The sequence below is a fragment of the Varroa destructor genome, unplaced genomic scaffold (genome assembly GCF_002443255.2).
Source record: "Varroa destructor unplaced genomic scaffold, Vdes_3.0 BEIS01000007.1, whole genome shotgun sequence".
Lineage (NCBI taxonomy): Eukaryota > Metazoa > Arthropoda > Arachnida > Mesostigmata > Varroidae > Varroa > Varroa destructor.
In genome coordinates this window covers 28828519-28846801 of record NW_019211460.1, presented here as the reverse complement: position 1 = coordinate 28846801, position 18283 = coordinate 28828519, and the positions used below count along the sequence as shown (strand labels likewise).

General features: G+C 37.0%; 2 protein-coding genes across 15 annotated transcripts; one reads left to right on the top strand and one right to left on the bottom strand.

Annotated features, from left to right (window-relative positions):
• Window positions 1–1076: 1076 nt before the first annotated feature.
• Window positions 1077–10356, bottom strand: LOC111253912 (NADPH-dependent diflavin oxidoreductase 1). 11 transcript variants are annotated; one of them, XM_086974559.1, is made up of 15 exons: window positions 10280–10356; window positions 9911–10082; window positions 9303–9512; window positions 8809–8979; window positions 8293–8515; window positions 8018–8087; window positions 7692–7876; window positions 6592–6714; window positions 5968–6212; window positions 5390–5564; window positions 4803–4997; window positions 4534–4700; window positions 4027–4203; window positions 1828–1952; window positions 1077–1379 (listed from the first exon to the last, which is right to left on the bottom strand). In XM_086974559.1, the coding sequence occupies exons 4-15, from the start codon at window positions 8966–8968 to the stop codon at window positions 1209–1211; spliced, it is 2016 nt and encodes a 671-aa protein (XP_086830685.1). In that variant the 5' UTR covers window positions 8969–8979; window positions 9303–9512; window positions 9911–10082; window positions 10280–10356; the 3' UTR covers window positions 1077–1208. The 11 variants fall into 11 exon arrangements, 10 of the variants coding, with proteins under 10 accessions (XP_086830685.1, XP_086830684.1, XP_022669883.1 ...); XM_086974558.1 differs by having other exon boundaries at window positions 10212–10328; XM_022814148.2 differs by having other exon boundaries at window positions 9847–10311.
• A 24-nt stretch (window positions 10357–10380) lies between these two features.
• Window positions 10381–16665, top strand: Slu7 (Pre-mRNA-splicing factor Slu7). 4 transcript variants are annotated; one of them, XM_086974556.1, is made up of 12 exons: window positions 10415–10533; window positions 10766–10858; window positions 11185–11422; window positions 11986–12164; window positions 12339–12501; window positions 12877–13042; window positions 13338–13584; window positions 13822–14018; window positions 14419–14830; window positions 15089–15389; window positions 15606–15699; window positions 15953–16665. In XM_086974556.1, exons 3-12 carry the CDS (start codon window positions 11265–11267, stop codon window positions 16121–16123), a joined length of 2088 nt encoding a protein of 695 aa, XP_086830682.1. In that variant the 5' UTR covers window positions 10415–10533; window positions 10766–10858; window positions 11185–11264; the 3' UTR covers window positions 16124–16665. The 4 variants fall into 4 exon arrangements, with proteins under 4 accessions (XP_086830683.1, XP_022669879.1, XP_086830680.1 ...); XM_086974557.1 differs by lacking the exons at window positions 10415–10533; window positions 10766–10858 and adding an exon at window positions 10381–10401; XM_022814144.2 differs by lacking the exon at window positions 10766–10858 and having other exon boundaries at window positions 10393–10533; window positions 14419–14809.
• Window positions 16666–18283: the final 1618 nt, after the last annotated feature.

Sequence of the window (18283 nt, the reverse complement as noted above, 5' to 3'; positions counted from 1 at the left end):
ATATATAATTCGTTATCGCATTTCACCAAGGCATTTACATTTTATTCGTTCATTTTAATGACCCGAATTAACTATCTAGTCCATTGGCATGCGTTAGATTCGTTACAGTCCTGCAGCAGTTTCTCCACATTTTATTTCTACTAGTATTCACAATTTCCCTATATATATATATATATATATAAGCGGTTTAGAAGTATATAATTCTGCCTTTAAAGTGTAATATTACCTGCATAAATTTGGCTGACTATTATGAGCTCATATGATGTAATAGGCTTGCAAAGAATTGCCGCGGGACTTTAAAATTTGGTAAAACATCACCTCGCATACTAAACCCATTATTTGGTTTGCAAATAGTGGAAATATTTGTTCTTAGTTATTCTGTTTGTGCTTTTATTTAATGACGCACATCATCCTTTCAGTTGCTCCAGCTGTGTTTACTTATAAACGTTTTTTCTTTGATGTGGCTACTGGTATATAAAGCGTCCAAAAACTTCTAGTGATTTTTTACCTTCAATCAGTATGGCTTAAAAAACTGATTTCTACTGTAAATAATAAAAGGCTTCTTTAAATATATCACTCGATGTAGATTACATGCTTTAACAATTTTATGTTTGATTTCGAATCGAACCACTTTCTTAAGGGCGTAGCACCAGGCCAAGACCCAACTATCTCGTGCATAAAAGACATGTCATACGTATTACAATGTTAGCAGTTCCACACAGTCTAACTTTTCCGAGTTTCTACATCTGATGATCCGATACTATCTTACTTAAGCATTGTTTAACTGTAGTAATGACAGCTGAGTGACGACATCGCCCTTATTACTTCCGAATTAAACCCTGACCGTTGTTAGAACAGACGCAACGTGTACTAAAATTTTTCGAGAATTACTTAAAATATGTAATTTGTCTAAACGGGCCCTACACTGTTTACATGGAAAAAAAATCGATACCCTTGTAGTGATCATTTATCGCCGATTGATTACATGACAGTTTCTTCCCTTTAGCCTCAGAATTGTTGACAACAGCATGGATACAGAGCAATTTTGATTTACTATAAGCAAAAAAACTGTTGGGTCCTTAGTTTGCAGCAATATTTATTTACATTGATTACTATTTCGCACTTTAGCACCAGAAAAAAAGACAAATCTCTAGTTCTACAATTCTGAAAACCAAAAAAGGCTGTTAGTTTCAACAACAATTTGTACTCTATGCCCAAGCTTCTATCTGAATCAGCTTCTTGTTTTGCATACGTTGCACCCTGTCGCTACCCCAGATTTCCTGTAGAGTTTTCAGGACGTCTTCTACCATGCGAGCTGCATTACCACAAATATAAACGGCTAACGAATTTTCGTCCTCAGCTATCTTTAACAATTCATCCTAAAAATAATTCAGAAAGAAAGAAATGGTTAAGACTCAACTTTTATCAATGATGGCTAATATTGTAGTGGAAGGAAGCCATCGGTTCAAGAAAAGATTTAATTGCTAACCTACCACAACCTCGTATTTATTCTTTGAAAATATCAGTTTTTACAAATAGCACACCACAACCTGGGACTAGTAAGTGTAAAGTACTGCGGAAAGACTAATCAAGCCCTTCATATTGAACTATTCTTGAACACTGATTGTTTCGTCTGATTTGTATGAGCAGAAGTATCTTTTGTTATTGTGATTTTTCTATATAATCTATCCAAAAGTGTTACAGAGGTGTACCTATTAAACCAAGTATGCTGTTTCTAAACAGTGTCTCAGCATTGCTAGGGCAAAGCACGAGAGACTTTCCTCGTGTAGAGAAGCGTTCCGCGCGTTGCAATACCAAAATACGTACCTTGTGCTCTTTGATTCGTTCCTGAACGTAAATCTTATGTTCTTGATCTCTGCTGAATGCTGTCACCACACGAAGGATTTTACGCTTCTCAAGATCATGCCATTCATCGGCAAAATAATAGTCCTCTAAAGACAAAACAATAATAGACAAAACGACATTGAAACCCATTTACTTAAGTCGATCGGGTCCCTGTCCATAGATGCTGCATTTTCTATAATCGTGTATTCACGCTATAAAAAAAATACCGCTTGATATTTACAACAGCAGTAGAGAAGCTGCAGACTAACACTATAAATAAATACATATGTATTTTATTTATTTTGCGTTTAGATTTTTTACTCTCTAACATTTAGCTCCATATGGCAACTACACAAATTATAACCCAATACGGTATATATGTTACCCCCATAAGAGGTTTACGAATTTATTTACAAATTGTGTACATATGGTAATCAAATTAGTCGAAATTCTCATGCATCCATGTACCGTTCTGTCCCTACGTATATGAAAAAACATTCTAACATGAAAAACCCATATAAGTTATGATGATGAGAGTTAAATGCTGCACATTGGGATTCGTTACTGACACAAATCTGTTTACTTAATTAGACAGCTTTTTTCAAGATTAAGGGCTAAACGTTTAACTGCAGACTAAACCTCATGTCTAAGGTTTTGCATGGTACGGTGTGGATACAGTCCTTCAGACCCGAGTCGCCTTTATAGCTATGCTTATTGAAACTGACCGGGGACTGCTTCAATTACTTCTGTTGCTGACGGTCATATCAGTCGTTACTGACAATGTTGTAGAGTCCAATCGACTCAGCTGCCGCCACCAGAAGGCGTCTCGTTTCTTCAGAGCCTTCATTTGCGGCATTATTTTGACTGAATTATGTGTTGATCTACGCTTCTGTGTACTCTATAACAAAGTATTCAATATGACTTCATTAGTATATATCTTTGCTTCTCCGAGAGTGAATTCAACTTCAATATATTATTTTTTGTTTGTAAAGTTTACTGCTTCATTCTTTTGCAAAGCTACCTTGACATAGTGTTTTTAGATCTAGGCTTCTATCAAGTAGGGTGTCTCATCGGCTCAATTTCATAAAAATTTAAAGGGGCACAGCGTCTGCCTAAGCGATCGATACAAAGCCCTGCGGAGACTGACAGACCTCCTGGATTAAGATTCCTGTCCTTGTCTCAAGGCCACTAGGTTAGGTTAAGTCTCGTTATGGCGTTGTCGGCACCTGCCTAAATGTTCCTGGCTTTCCCTTTCAGGGCACTCACCCATTCTACGGAGTCTACGGTTTTATTGAAGAAAATATTCCCAGTCTGCTAGCAGCTCATTTATCTGTACAGTCTCTCCCTTGTTGATTTTTGAACTCCTTCCTATAAATGGCATAGCCAGCTGAGGAGGCATCCCTTCTAATCCTTTTAGATAATTAGAATACCTATCCGTCATTCTTTTCAATTTGTTCGTTGTGAGACCCCGATATAGGAGTAATCTACACTCTATGTATTCCGAATCCATCGATTCCTCCGATCGGTCACCAACGGCGGCGAGTACCTTCTTGAAAGTGGGAAGTGCCCAACACTCTCTTCTAGAGGGATCTCTTATGGCCCCTGAAGGCACATTCCACCTGTCCCGTGTCGATTTTCCATTGACTTCGCAGTTTCCAACTCGGTTTCTTTGATACCATACTATATCAAACATCTAGCGTGTCCTATGCAGGCGTGATATTAACGCGCTAAATCGGCGCTACTCAACTTGGAGGCCCACGTATCGTACAGAGATAGCGTTCGGATAGGTCTCGGCTATATCTAGCCCGACCTGCGCTGAACGCATTTGGGAGTACCCCTTAACCTCTGTGTTGCCAGTTACAATACCTTTCCAAAGTGATTTATTTCTTACGCGCTTTTACGTGCTTTTGGTCTATACAGCCACCTATGTAGTGCTAGTCAAGGATTTTTTTACAAGCTGCATTCTTAAAAAACTTAAGAATTTTCAACGATTTTCAGGAGCACAAGCCAATAACCTTTTACTAAGTGTACACATAAAGTAAGAAATATTGATGACTAGGACTTCACATTTGCTTCTACTCTGGACAACTGAGGTTTTACTTAAACTGCATTCTGTACATGTATACAACTACAAATGAAATACGGACTAAAAATGTATCAAATATATTTGTGAACACATACTTAGCGAATTACGGCAGCCAAAAAAAAGGATCATAGGCTCACTGGCGCCGCCGACGAAAGCGCACTCCTGAATAAACGCGCGAAATGGAGCGACGCCTGTTCCAGGGCCCACCATAATGACTTTTTTCTGCAGCTTCTTAGGTTCCTCTGCCTCAATTAAGGGAAACTGAAATGTACCTGGAACATCCACGAATACAAGCCCCGAAGGAACCAACTGTAACGCTTATAACGCCATTAAAGGTCTCCTTATAAATTGGTACGTTAAAGTCCCTAGCGTTTTCAACTACTTTAGTTTACTATTTTAAATTTCGTTTGAATAACGACTATATACAGATTGTATTGATTTCCACTCGAGTCCTAGCTGTCAGCTACTTTTTTTACCGTAATTGATTTCGTTTGATTTAGATATTGCTGATCCTATAACAAAATTAGCTTTTAGCAATATGGTATAATCGATGTTCGTTCATAACACGCAAGTTTTCGTGATATAGCTGCAGCAATATTTACCTTTTCGAATGTACAAGTTGACAATGTTTCCCGTTTTGAGATTTTTGAGGAACTGTGTACATAGTCCTGTTCGAGGTTTTTTTAGCATTGTTTTAAAATCCACAACAGCGTATAGGACATGGATCTCTCCTCGATGTTTCAGTGTACTGCTAGCAATGCTATAGTACCTGTTGGTGTAAAAAAAAAACAAAACATTTAGTATTAAGGATATAATATAATGCAATAGCGCATTAGAATAAGGAATTTGAGAGATTTGCGCTCGTTCTTACCTTGGTCTAATCGCTGGAATTAACGTAAGCAAATCCTGAAGACGTAGCCTTTTTGTGATGATAGGGAAGTCCTCGAAAACTTCAAGAACAGTTCGTTTGTGCTTGATAGTGTAATCCATTAATTCGGGTTGGCCATCCGCGCGACTAAACTCGTCTAACTTCTCCCAATACTGCTCTAGCTGAGATGCCACTTGGCTGAAAGACCAAGAAGGATTAAGTTAGATAAAATTCGCTGTTCTCGTTTCTTGAGTATAATCGAGTAAAGATAACTGAAAATAATTATAACTTAAAATTGATACATTGATTTAAAAAAATATCCATTACTTAAGGAGTTTACAGCAAGATTTAGAAGGTAGTCTAATTCGGCAATGACCGAAAGGATAGACAGGACACTCAATCCCTAATTTGCACCTTCTAGTCTTGCACCTTTATCATGCCGTCCTTATTATTTCCAACATTTTCCATTGATAAAATATCACCGATCTAGGATTGCCATTTTATTTTTGGCTCCAAATTTTAAGACATCAATTATAAATATTCTAAATTGACAATACAAAGTAGTTCAAGATCTGATAATTAAAGTTCACCTGTCTGTAGCAACAGCTTTTTCAGTTGCATTCAGTGTATCCATCGGGCGACAGAAATGTTTGTAAACGCTAAAAAACGATCTCTTTGGGATGAAATTTAAGTCAAAATAGTTTGTAACGAGTTTACGGAACGTAGTCCATTTTGTTCGCAGGTGAGGGGGTAATGAAGTCGTGCCTGTAATTCAGCAAATTAATAACACAGATGAATAACATCACACACGAGAGAAAGCAAACGATAAATAACGCGTTATTAAAGTAATTCATTTCATTAAATATTCTAGCATTAATATTCAAATATTTACCGACAAATGCCTGTTAGTTCTAATAGCGTGTTGCCTTAGCTATTAAAAAATACCGATATCAGCGCTTACTTGAATTTGAAAAGATTGAAACATACGATTTGAGTTATTTTACGTTTTTAGTACTAGCTTTACGTCTAACTAACGGTGTTTATGCAAACTGGGCGCCCATGCATTACATCAATAACACTATAAGTAGTGATATGGGCAATCAGGTTATGTTTTTGTCACGAGCTGATTAATATTTGGTTTCCTGATTTTTTTATCTTTAATACCTACCGTCCTTCAATGTTACTGGTTGATCGGGGTTAATGTGTGGAAACAGATCCAGGCAGGCTTGAATTTTGTCAGAGGTATTTTTTGGCAGAATAACGGCTACATCCCCAGGTGCAGCACACGGCTGGTCACTGTAAGCTAAGCGCAATAATCTAACATCTTGAAAATGATCTTCGGTAGTCACGCGCTCCTGAGACAGTACACGGACACTCACGTAAGGCCAAGAACCTGTACTCCTTAAAGGACTTCTGCGCAGATCAATAAACCATTACAGCAAGACGATTTTTTGGTATTCAAACTGCAAAGATGCACGATAATCTAGTGTCGCTTTTATATACATATTGAAATACAAATGCAATTAGAATATTCCTAGCTTGTTATTTATTATCGTTAATATTTGTGACCATCTCCAAACAGAGAATGAGCTAGGATCAAAGGTAAAGGTTGCTCAAACTAGGAATGTAATTGGCTAGTTGTTTCCTTAATATTTATCTTTAGGCAAGCTTGAAAGAAAAGTCGTGTATTTATTGGATTAATCATCCGTTACTCTAGCTGCCAGGGAAGCACGACAATTCAGCGCTAATTTCGATACTTCAGTCTCGATGATATGGAAAAAATATAACTTACTTAGATAACTGGTCTGTGGACGTTAGGTGGAACTCACTCCCATTTATGTTGATTGTCTCGTCCATTGCATCTGCGGGCCCAGATTGATCTAGCTCTGACTCGTCATAAAGGACAACAGAATACCTGAATAAAAAATGCAGAACTTAAAAATTATTTTCTAAGAATACAATTATGTATGTTCGTAATGCACATAGTACCCAAACGCCATAAGGAAGATCTAGGAATCAACTTTCGTTCTTTGCAAAATTTCCTTATGACTTTAAACGAGTGACCGAATTATTAAAACAATCTCGTGGAGTCGTGAAATTAACACTAGGTAAACCACAATTTGAACTGGCAAATTTTTTGGCATACAGATTTAAGTATTTTGTTTACAATGCAATAAATAACTGCATCAATAGATACTTCTCTTTGATTATCCTGTTACTCATACTCGCGTATAAGTCGTCCACGCCGTTAACATAGAAGACGCTAAAAAGCTTGTAACGATTAATAATATATTATCCTAAATGAAAACTCAAGATCAGGGAGCCGAAAACTAGCCTAGAAGCTACCCAAGGGTGCACGTCAAGACAGTTTGTAAAAAATATTCAGTTTCAACAAAAATTGTCAAGTATTAATTAGATGTTTTTTATACAGCTAAGAGAACATGTATTAGTTGAGAATCTTTACATCGTCGGTTTTCTAATCATTGAATATATTTATTCCATATTTTTGCCAACTGCTTTATTCCAGGCTAAGTATTCCTTCTTTTGCTAATATGATAAGCCCACTGAAAAATCAGAAAACATAAGCTGTATCGATTAATATTTTTAATTCAAATCACAAATTCGGCTAAGGATATTCTTAAATAGACGATATAAAAGGGACAATATTTTTTTCTACATATTCGATATTTCGTTCAAATAATTCGCCATTTTTCATTTTCCTTCACTGTAACTTAACCAATGCCTTGAGTTACTAACAAACGAGACTAAAACCTTTGGCGACGTATACATAGGCGTAAATATACATTTAATATCAAATATTCGCAATGTGCTAAAGTTATCACTATCAAGTAGCATTTTACAAAACAAATTCTTTCTTCCTCGAAAACGAACTTAGGTGATGGCATGACATCTGGTAAAGGCGGACGAAGAGGATTTGTAGTCAAATGGGCGCTGGCAGTCCAAAATTTTTCCATCCAAGGATCAATAAGTCCATCTACCCCAAGATCATGTTGTTCGTCAGCCCATACCGGCTCGATAAGTTTTCGCGCGCCCAACTGAATCAGCCTCCGAAACACCTATGTCATTAAAAATTTAATAAAATTCTATAAGTGTGTATTCCATAATGAGGTTACTACACGAATATGATCTTGTTAGTTGTTTTCATTTATTACTGAACTAAACTTTGCTGTTGTTGACGATGGCCTTTTTGAACGTACTTTTTTTGCTGAGAAGTTGAATTTTTGATATGACGAGTCCCCAAGGCCGCATACAGCGAATTCGATGTGCCTGTATGGAATTAAGAGCAAAGTAAGCTGATTAGACTACTGTCGTGATTAAAAATCAAAATAATCCCGCTAGAGTTCTTTTTCAGGTGGAAAATTCGATGGATGCTTGTCGACTGCTTGTGGAGCCCATCGTACTGCAGACTCTCCAAAATAATTGTCGACTATCCCATCAACTTCAATCTCAATTACATAAAAGTGTCACGAACCCAAAGTCACCGGATTGTAGTTTTCGGTTGAGTATGCTTCGAAAAAAGCTCCGCATATTATCCGGATGGTCGCCCTGTCCCGTCGTAGCTATAAAAAACAGTATGAGCTTTTCATCAAAAATCTTCTCTATCGGATACTCGTCACAGGACATGACAACCACAGATGAGAAATGCCGCCGTTGAGCCTCACGACTCACCCGTTCTGCACAATCTTCCGCTGTACCTGCATAACGATAAATAGGTGGATATTTACAAAATTGCAGAAATATACAGTATAGGTTGATCTGAAAATCAGGTATATTTTCCTTGAATATTATTCATTGAGTATTTAATACCGTTAGTGAGTGTAAAAAATAGTACTGATTATTATTCAAACAAAAAACCTTCCTCAGTGTATAATATACATACATTCCACTTACTCGCCGTTAAAGAATCCCTTGCACATTATGAAGGTTTAAATATTGTTTTTTTTTTTCTTACATAATAATTATGCGCGATCGTAATTAGATTATGTACCTGTTTGACTAGCGTAAAGTATGACTAATCGAGGGAAAACACATCGGCCTTTTGCAATGTTGCGGCCACCTTTCTCATCATTTCGTGGTTGTTCCATACCGAGATGCCGTTTTGAAAAACTTATTTTATTAAGCAATCCAGGGCGATCATTTTGCGACATGAAAGCTTCAACTGTGAGAAACAGAAGCGTCAAGCACAAATGAAAAAGGGAAATTGTTAGAGGAGACTGCGAGGAAATTGTTAGAGAAGAGAGCGAGGAGTTACACCTACTTTCAAAATTATTCATTGAAGTAACACAATAAACAGACAACTTCTTTACCACAAAAAACCTGACGCTGAAATTACTTTTATAATAATTTTGTGTCAGTTTTCATATTTCTGAGGGAAGTTCTAAGCCAAATGATTGTTTTCGCCCTTGTGTGGTGTGTCAAAAATGTTTTAAAAACATTTCTTATTAAAAATATATTTACGGAAGTAAAAATAAAAACACTTACCATTATTAAACCGCTAAAAACAACTGTACGTGTTCTTTAGTGCACTGGTTGGCAAAACGCCGCGTACAGAGCAAACTGTTTATATTTACACACCGATACCTATCTGACCAGAATCATTCCGTGAAACAGAAACGGCTGAGAGCATTAACAACGGGTGTAATAACGTCATAATGGGATTCGAATTCAATCACATTTTCTTACTCTGTTTGCCTGAAATCGTCGTCAATTAGACATCGTCAAGTAGACTATCTCGTTGATCTGAGCTTTTTACCGAAATTCTTACATAGAAACCAGCTCCGTGCTTGCTAATCACCTAGAATCATCTAGCTCAAATGACTTGTATCCATTAACTGTTAATAGGAGTAACGTCACTGGCGACAATCGAGAAAGGGTTGAACCGAACAATATTTTTGAGTACTTCATACGTAATTTACTTTGGATTTGAGACACTGCTTAGTAAACATGCCTATAATTGTTTTTTTTCCGAAAGATAAATTTATAATCATTTGTATCATACAGATTATGGAAACCGAAATAAATTTACTTATAACCGAAACAACTTTCACGAGCAGTTAAACTCCTCCAAAACATCGATGTCGAATGCATACCCACTTTTGGCGATTTATCATTTTTGGCTAAACCCGATTCCAGCAAGTTTAATAAAACGAAGTGCTTTGTTACTCCAAATAATGTGGTTATCTTTAATCAAAACTGACGACAAAACTTTGCCAAGCTAACGAGCCAGCTTTCCGTGCATCGAAACGAGAATGTACTTGCTATCTGAAAATCCACACAAACACCCTTAGACATGGTGGTGTATGCCCTGATATATAAAGTTCGTACAACCAAAGGCGATATATCGCTATTCCAGAAGCGTTTTTTTACTGCTCTCAGATAAAAACTGCCAACCTCTGTCTAATACTAATAATTAGTAGTGGATAGATCGTTATTTATATAGCTGACAATAAGAACTGAACAATAAAGGCCTATTTTTCTGCTGTAGTTTTCTTCTTGGGGTTCCGTGAAGAGCAATCATTACAAGGGACACGTCCATAAAAATAGCATGTTTCCAGGAGCTGGACTGCTGTTTGTTTAGCTGGTATGTTTGTATTCGACATTCGCACTAATAAATTGATGAAAATCACAAGTCAAAACGAGTTAAATCATTGCGTGCAGTATATAAGTATGCATTATTGAGTAGTTTTCTGCAAACGAATAATTTATTAGACACGTAAGTATACCATGAAACTGTTTCGCACTTCACTATGTCCATTCAAGATTTTACAGTTTGTGTAGAAACGAAAAATTTTGCATGCAGGTACTGAGATTTTACATGAAAATGAACCATAATTGTGCATTATGCCGTATCATTCAAGGTTACAAAAATATTTACCTAAGGTATCATCATTGAAATTTTGTATTCTGATGAATGAAAAATTGATTGGATGTGTGCATTTATCAAGAAATCTAGATATACGCAGTACCATGTGCTTGTTTTATTGCGAAGTACAACCTACAATCAAGCGCGAGCTACGTATAAGTAATATGCAGTTGAGGTGGGTACCACGTTAATATGCATAATTAATAACGGAACTTCGAAATTTGAGGAATTTTTTTTGTCACTCATTTATTAAACACTGTAATATAGGCTTTTTTCTTCGAGTTCTAAGATGAAACAATTGTTTCTATATTTTTCGCGACAAAAGCAAACTCAGTGTTCCTTACCTAGTTTTAATTATATAGGTCGAGAAAAGCATTTGATATAATTCATTAATGTTATTATATTCAATGGGTGACTGAGTTAAACCTGCATTGAAGCTTCGGTCGATCGGTCAGTAATAATAATAATAAACTCACTTTTTTCTGTTTTTTTTTTCGGTAGGTGGTAGTCATATACCAAGCAATTTTGGGTTGTCCTTCATCAGTTAAGGGCAAGGAGTCCGGTGGCATAAAACAGACAAAATGGCTCATAGTCAGACAAAGCCACTATCAGAGTTGCTAAGGAGCGGAGATGATTCCGAACCTAAAAAGCAAAGTCGCGAGGAGTGGCGACAGGCCAAGGAACTTGAGGAGGCTCGAAAACTCGGTAATGCTCCAGCGGCAGTCGACGAAACTGGAAAGTACGTATTTGAATCGGCTTAAATTTGATTATGTATACAATGTTTGAGACTATATGGCTGTAATCGTTGAAAATAATCACGTTCAGTCTAAATATTTCTCATCATCTATGGTATAAAGGGTAAGGTAATTTAGATCTGAATCTCTAGGGAATAATCGAGTATAGTAGCGGAATATATCAATAATTCTCTATTCTGTTTGGAAAAGACGAACTCAAGAACATAAAATTATCACTACCATTATACATAAAAATATATTATCATCAGATATTCACCGATGAGTTATAAAACTAGATAGAAAATGTCCTAATGAACAATCAGATAACATCGTAACGAGTGTATATTACACGAACATGCCATTCTAGAATATGCCCTTCAACAAAAATATAATGGATGAGCACATGGCTTGTGCTCCTGGAATTACAGAGATCTACAAATTTAGAGTGGTACTGTCAGAATCGGTTAGTGCGACGTCAATATTGACTCTTTCAGTCCTTCTTTACTCCTCACCAATTGTTAGCTACTATTGTTTACAAGGAATCCTGTTTTTTCTCTCTCATCTTCAGAGACATTAATCCTCATATTCCTCAGTATATATCAACGGTCCCGTGGTACGTGGGGAGTTCAGGGCCGACATTGAAACATCAGCGGCCTCAGCCAGAAAAACAGAAAGAGTTCTCATCGATACACGAAGGTTTCCACAGAGGCACATTCCTCAGTAACCGGGCGACTAAGTGGCGAAAAGGTGTGTGGAACAATTTTATGTGAACACGTGTAGGCAACTCAAAATTGTTGCCATTAACTTTTGTTAATCAGATTTTCAGTTCCAAGGTTCAAGAAGTTTTTCAAAAAGATTTCACCGTAAACGGCAGAAGAAAACGTTCGAAAACAGGTATCTAAGCATTTTGAATATTTACAGGTGCGTGCGAGAACTGTGGTGCCATGGGTCACAAAAAAAAGGAATGTATGGAAAGACCACGGGCGCGAGGAGCTCGCTGGACCAATGATGACATTGCCCCAGATGACATCGATCAACCAGATCTCAAGTTTGACTTCGATGGAAAACGGGATAGATGGAATGGGTAAGGTCTGTCGGACCGATTATAAGTAGATAAATAGTATTTTATTGTGGTTCTATTGAAATCTATTAAAACTGTCACAAATCCTTTTTGATCGCCAGCAGAAATATTTAATGCCATATACGTGTAGTGTAATAGTTCCAAAAGGGCTGTACAAGACACGCCTAGTATGCTTGTTGCAAATTAAATCTGACTAGGTAGAGAAAAGTTATCTACTTTAGTCTAGGAATAAAATCGATTTTGATTCGAATGCTGTCTTTATAAAATAATGTGTAGCAGAGCAGTTTTTTTTTTATAACACCAATTTTGCTAATAATGTTAATCCGCAGTTTTCATTCTGCAACTAATATTGATAATCTGATCATCATTGATAATCAGATATGATCCGTCGCAGTACCGAGAGGTCGTTGAGGAGTATCGTCGGGTAGAGGATGCCAAACGACTCCTGAAGGAGCAAAAACTAAAGGAAGAGACCGGTGAATCAGGGGCAGGGAGTAGTGGAAAGCACGAAGATTCGGACGACGAGGACAAATACGCTGACAAGGTTTATAAAATCTGAAACAAATTATGCATAATTGTTGAACTCACTATAATTGTTCGCCGTAATCAAGGTATAATCATGAGTCATGTTTCAACCCATTCGCCGTATGTCCTGTTTGTGAATTTAAGGCGGATGCCCTTACCAAACCAGATTCCAACAAGCTTTTTAAGCTCATTAGCGCTAGACATATTCATGACATTTCGAAAGTAGTCTTAATTTTTTGCAAAAATGAGTTTGTTTTTGATCAGGTAAATATATGCTAGTTTTAAATTGATAGTGAACCTTTTCTTGCTTGTAGATTGATATGCCTGGGACAAAAGTGGACTCGAAACAGCGCATCACTGTTCGTAACTTGCGAATTCGTGAAGATACCGCGAAGTATTTACGTAATCTTGACCCCGATTCGGCTCATTATGATCCGAAAACTCGCTCAATGAGGGACAATCCGTACAAAAATACTGGCAAAACACCAGACGAGGTGTCGTTTGCTGGCGAAAACTTTGTGAGGTATACGGGTGACACGAAATCAATGCTGCAGGATCAAGGTAAATAAAATTATTTAAAATGGATATTACTGAAAGTAAATCACGTGATGAAATTGTATTACTTTTGTATTACTATCGAACTCTTAACCTGAATATGAAATTAAAAATTAACATTTCGCAAGGTGTTTTTGTAAATATAGTCAGTGAATTGCAAAACATGTTTTTCGATCATTTCTTGCTGAAGCACTGATTAGTAAAATATAACTAACCTTTTTATGTTTTCTTTTCGATGAACAGCATTTGCTTGGGAAGCTCATGACAGCGGTGTTGATATTCATCTGTTGGCCGAGCCAACAAAGGCAGCTCTTTTGACGAAAGAGTTTCGCGAGAAAAAACAACAAATGGAAGGCTCTATCAAAACAGCGATTCTGGACCGTTATGGCGGCGAGGAACATTTGAAGGCTCCCCCGAGAGAACTACTTTATGGACAAACTGTATGTCTTAGCTTCTTTTCTATTTTCTATTAGCACTCAAATATAGACTTTCCTTCTAAGGTTTCCACTTGCAAACTATACAACTTCAAATGCTCGCAGGTTTTTGAATCCAGCATGTCAGACTTGTAAATTGATGTCAAAAAAACATCATCCTTTATGTCAGCTTCATGCAAGATTCATGTAGGTATACAACAAACCGTTTGTTTTAAATCGTTTTTAGTGTTTGCAGTAGAGATAATAAAAGCGCGTGAAAATTTTTATTGAAGAGAGAACTATAGATTTAATAGAGTAATTATTTTGAGGATTAGATAAAAGAAAAAAGAGGCTGCAAAGCTGAGAGCAGTAAACGCATGATGAGTATAAATCTCTCACTACTTTTTCTTTTTTATTTTGCGGGTAGGAAAACTACGTCGAGTACTCCAGAACTGGCCAGATAATCCGTGGAGCTGAGAAGAAAATCGTCCGCTCAAAATATGAAGAAGATGTTTTTATCAACAACCATACAACGGTTTGGGGTTCATATTGGGACTCGTTTAGGTGGGGTTACAAATGCTGTCATCAGTTAGTCAAACAGAGCTATTGTACCGGAATAGCAGGTAAAACAGTACGTGAAGAGGCGGTTACGACCTTGAGGCCAGGTGACCTCCACAAAACGACGAAAAAGAAGATCGGATCTGACAACGAGTCTGGTGATGAAGACGATGAAGGTTCACAGCTAAGTCTGGAGGTCAATGCCAAATTCTCCGTGGAGGATGAGAAAGGGGCTGGCCCAATCAGGCTTCCACCGGCAGGTTCGGAAGACCAAGATAAAGGCATATAAAATAATCAGAAAGGAGTAATTGTTTTATGTCGTATATTTTTTTTTGCAGTTGAGGGTAGTAAAAGTCTTATTTTCCAAATTACGTAAATTAACCTTCACTTAGAGTTCATAATTTAGTTAAAAAAATTTATTGATGTACGTTTGACTGATACTGTGAAAAATTTTTTCCCGCCATACATAAAAGTGCATTGTAGAATTTTTCTAATAATAGCTAAGGACTATTTTTCATGTTTGTTCCATTTTTATGTAGTTGAAACTATTTCAGAACTGTCAACCTCACTAGGCGGAGCAACTCTATTAAAACAGCCATTCACAGATGAACAGGACCACGTCGAGATAAAAACGAACGATGCGACAGTGGATGATAAATGCAAAAATAAACAAAAGGCCAAACAAAAGCGAGCGAAAAAGAGCAGCAAGTGCAGTGGCTCAGAAGACGACGGCAGCGGTCAAGAAGATAGCAGCGATGAGAGCAAAAGCGAGGGTGGTTTAAACGATACTGAAGTGGATTCCGAGGAAGAGCGACGAAGCAAACGACGCAAAGAAGAAAAGTGAGTTAGAGGAACACTAATAATAATAATAACAGTTATTACTATTACTATGGTAAATTTGATCCTGATATGGTAAGTTGTTGTGGCAGCTAATTAGAAGAGATGAGATAAAAACATTCTGAAGTCATAGAAATTCGATGTTCGTCCATGGCAGATTTACGGCTAAACAGTATTGCTTGATATATTTTGCTTATAGCTTCATATTTTTGATTACAGGCGTGCCAAAAGGAGGTTGAAAAAACGAAGAAGCAAGAAGCACAAACGGGATAAATTGAAACATGAAAAGTCGCAGGAGGAGAAATTGGCAAAGGTAGGAGAAATACTTCTTTTGTTAAGCTAGCAACTTTTCAATCTAATGTGTAGGCCTAAAATTTTTGTGTTTGCATATAAAATATGATAAAATGGTTAAGCGATTTTAGTAGTAATTTCAAAAAGCGTGCAAAAACAATTCGTTGAAATATCAATGCTTTTGAATTGACCACTCTGAATTTTTTATGGTCGTTTAAACGGCTAACAGACTAGCTGTTAACCTATGCTCAATTTATTACTCGTGCTGATTTCAGGCAATGCGAAAATTCGAAGAGGAACAAAAACAGGAAACGGATGAAAGGAAACGCAAATACAACTCGATGTATGAACACAAAGCTCCTACGGAGGCTGACATGGAAGTTTATTTCCTTAAGCGGCACCGTCCAGAAGATCCGATGACGCATCTATTAGAAAAGAACGGCTGATAAAGGAATTAGAAAAAGTCAATTTTTACATTAATCACAGAACCGCGATATTGTTATATGCACCTGGATTTCTAATGGTTTAACTAGGCGTATATTACTTTTCATTCAAGTTCAAAACTGAAAAGTGACCCGGATTGTCATTAAGAGCTATCTTTAAAAAGGGAATTAGTATTTCTATATTAAATATTTGACGTCATGACTGTTTCTTAAAACGCATTGCTAAAAGCCATTTGATAGAAGCAAGCGGTCGAATAGTGAAACATACCGCTGCAGGCCGCATCGGAAAGAATCGTATTAATATATAAGTTGCATTGTTCCGTTAAATGTACATATTGAACTCATAACAAACTTTAATGTAGATTCCTTTTTTGATTGCTTGAAGCGTACATTGGATCTATTCATTCCGGAAAAATAATTTCAGAACATTGCTTTAAACGTATAATGTATACTTGATGTTTATATTGGCAACATGAAATGAGACCGTATTGTAAATAGAATCTTTAAAATCTAGTGGAAAATCAATATTTCTGTTATGGCCAAGATTCGTTTACTGTCCTTATTGTAGTAAAGGTGTGGCATACTTTTAAAATATTCATAGCTCAGCTTTTGGAACGTTACACAGATATGGATGATGCGACACAGAGGTTACAACTACAGGTTCAGCCATCAACATCTATACATTAAATATTTCAACAATGTAGTCCCTATGTAGCTGTAAGCATATGTGTAGACTAAATGCGTAATACGTTTACATTTCTTTTAGCAACGACAAGACACATATCGGCTCCAAAAGTAAACTTTTACAACAAAGAGAACTTGAATGCCTCGCTACATCGCGCATTTTGAGAAAGGCTTTAACTGAGGTGCTTTTATTGAATTTAAATAGACTCCATTCAAACATACAAGTCCCAAAACCGCAGTATTTTAACAAGTAATGCTAGGCAGATAGCTATCAAAATAGAAAGTTTAGAACGATTTATATGTTTACGAAGATCTTCCTTTGTGGAACTTCCTTTGCCTACGGTCAAGAAACTACTGCAAGTTTTTGAATATTATCAAGAAAGTGACTAGAAAATGTTTAGAAATGAGCATAACTGAAGCACTGTTGAGAAGATGACTGGTTGCTAAGAGGACAAATGAACACTTTACGATAAATATTCCTCCTCTAAGATAAATGATTTGATCTAGGAAGTAATGTTTAAGTTCGAAAAGGAATAAGTATTGAGCATTAACTATAGAAAATCTCTTACCACATCCTTACGCATGATACGCGTTCATTTATATTCGTATGATCATCTTTGAATGGAATTTTGAAAATTAATATTAGTTTCTCCTTGGAACGACAGAATAAACATTTGACTAACTCCCATAGGATAACGGATCAGCAATAACCGAGTGACATGTCAGTAACAATGGGAGGACGGAAAATTGCAATAGCCGGTAAGGAAAGATAGCTAACGGCTCCAGCAAAAACGCTCGGACTATTGGACTTTAAAGGCTAAATGATCAGAATTAACGATTACTAGGCTATTATATTGTTAAAATAAGGAATTAACTACAGCAGAGTAATTTCATAACTAAAGCAGCACCATGGGTTGACTAAGGCAGCGTAAAAAGGAAACTAAAAGCAAATTCTTTTCATTATACATCATCTTAAGGTACGAATGCCTTCGATAAAGGCCTAAGGTCCAATCGGAGGGTAAATCATTAAAGATCTCTGAGGTGGTGCTATTCCCGGCGAGGTCACGACTTGGTTGTCTAAAAACTCTGCCTCTAAAGAAAGCCACTTGCATGAGGGTATAATGTTCTTTGGTTCTAAGTGATGTCACGGTAGATACTGCAGCCTATTAAGTAGTAGGTCATTGCTCCACAGAAATCTCCGAAAATGGTTAGTCACCCTTCTCAGTGGTAGCGTTTTGTCAGGACGTGTCAGGGCGGTTGAGCAGTGAAGTCGCTATGTCGTAATTCGACGCGCTACACCCTGTGTTTCACCTGTCAGATGCTTATGTTATCTATTAACAAATATACTAACGACCGAGGCTACCTGCGAGAGTTGCTTAAGACGGATACGCACGTCAACCAAACACAGAAATATGAACCTAAAAGAGAGATGCGGCAATAGCAAGAAGGGTCCGCTGTGTTGGTTATGCTAAAATGCTT

Bases quoted from the DNA above. Each gene is read 5' to 3' on its own strand.
- LOC111253912 (XM_086974559.1), bottom strand. From the start codon at position 8,968: ATGTCGCAAAATGATCGCCCTGGATTGCTTAATAAAATAAGTTTTTCA. The intron at 5,565-5,967 runs GTAGGTATTAAA...GCTGAATTACAG, and splicing joins ACCAGTAACATTGAAGGACG to GCACGACTTCATTACCCCCT. The intron at 1,380-1,827 runs GTACGTATTTTG...AATTATTTTTAG, and splicing joins AACGAATCAAAGAGCACAAG to GATGAATTGTTAAAGATAGC.
- Slu7 (XM_086974557.1), top strand. From the start codon at position 11,265: ATGGCTCATAGTCAGACAAAGCCACTATCAGAGTTGCTAAGGAGCGGA. The intron at 12,165-12,338 runs GTGTGTGGAACA...GAATATTTACAG, and splicing joins GGCGACTAAGTGGCGAAAAG to GTGCGTGCGAGAACTGTGGT. The intron at 14,831-15,088 runs GCATATAAAATA...ATTTTTATGTAG, and splicing joins TTCGGAAGACCAAGATAAAG to TTGAAACTATTTCAGAACTG.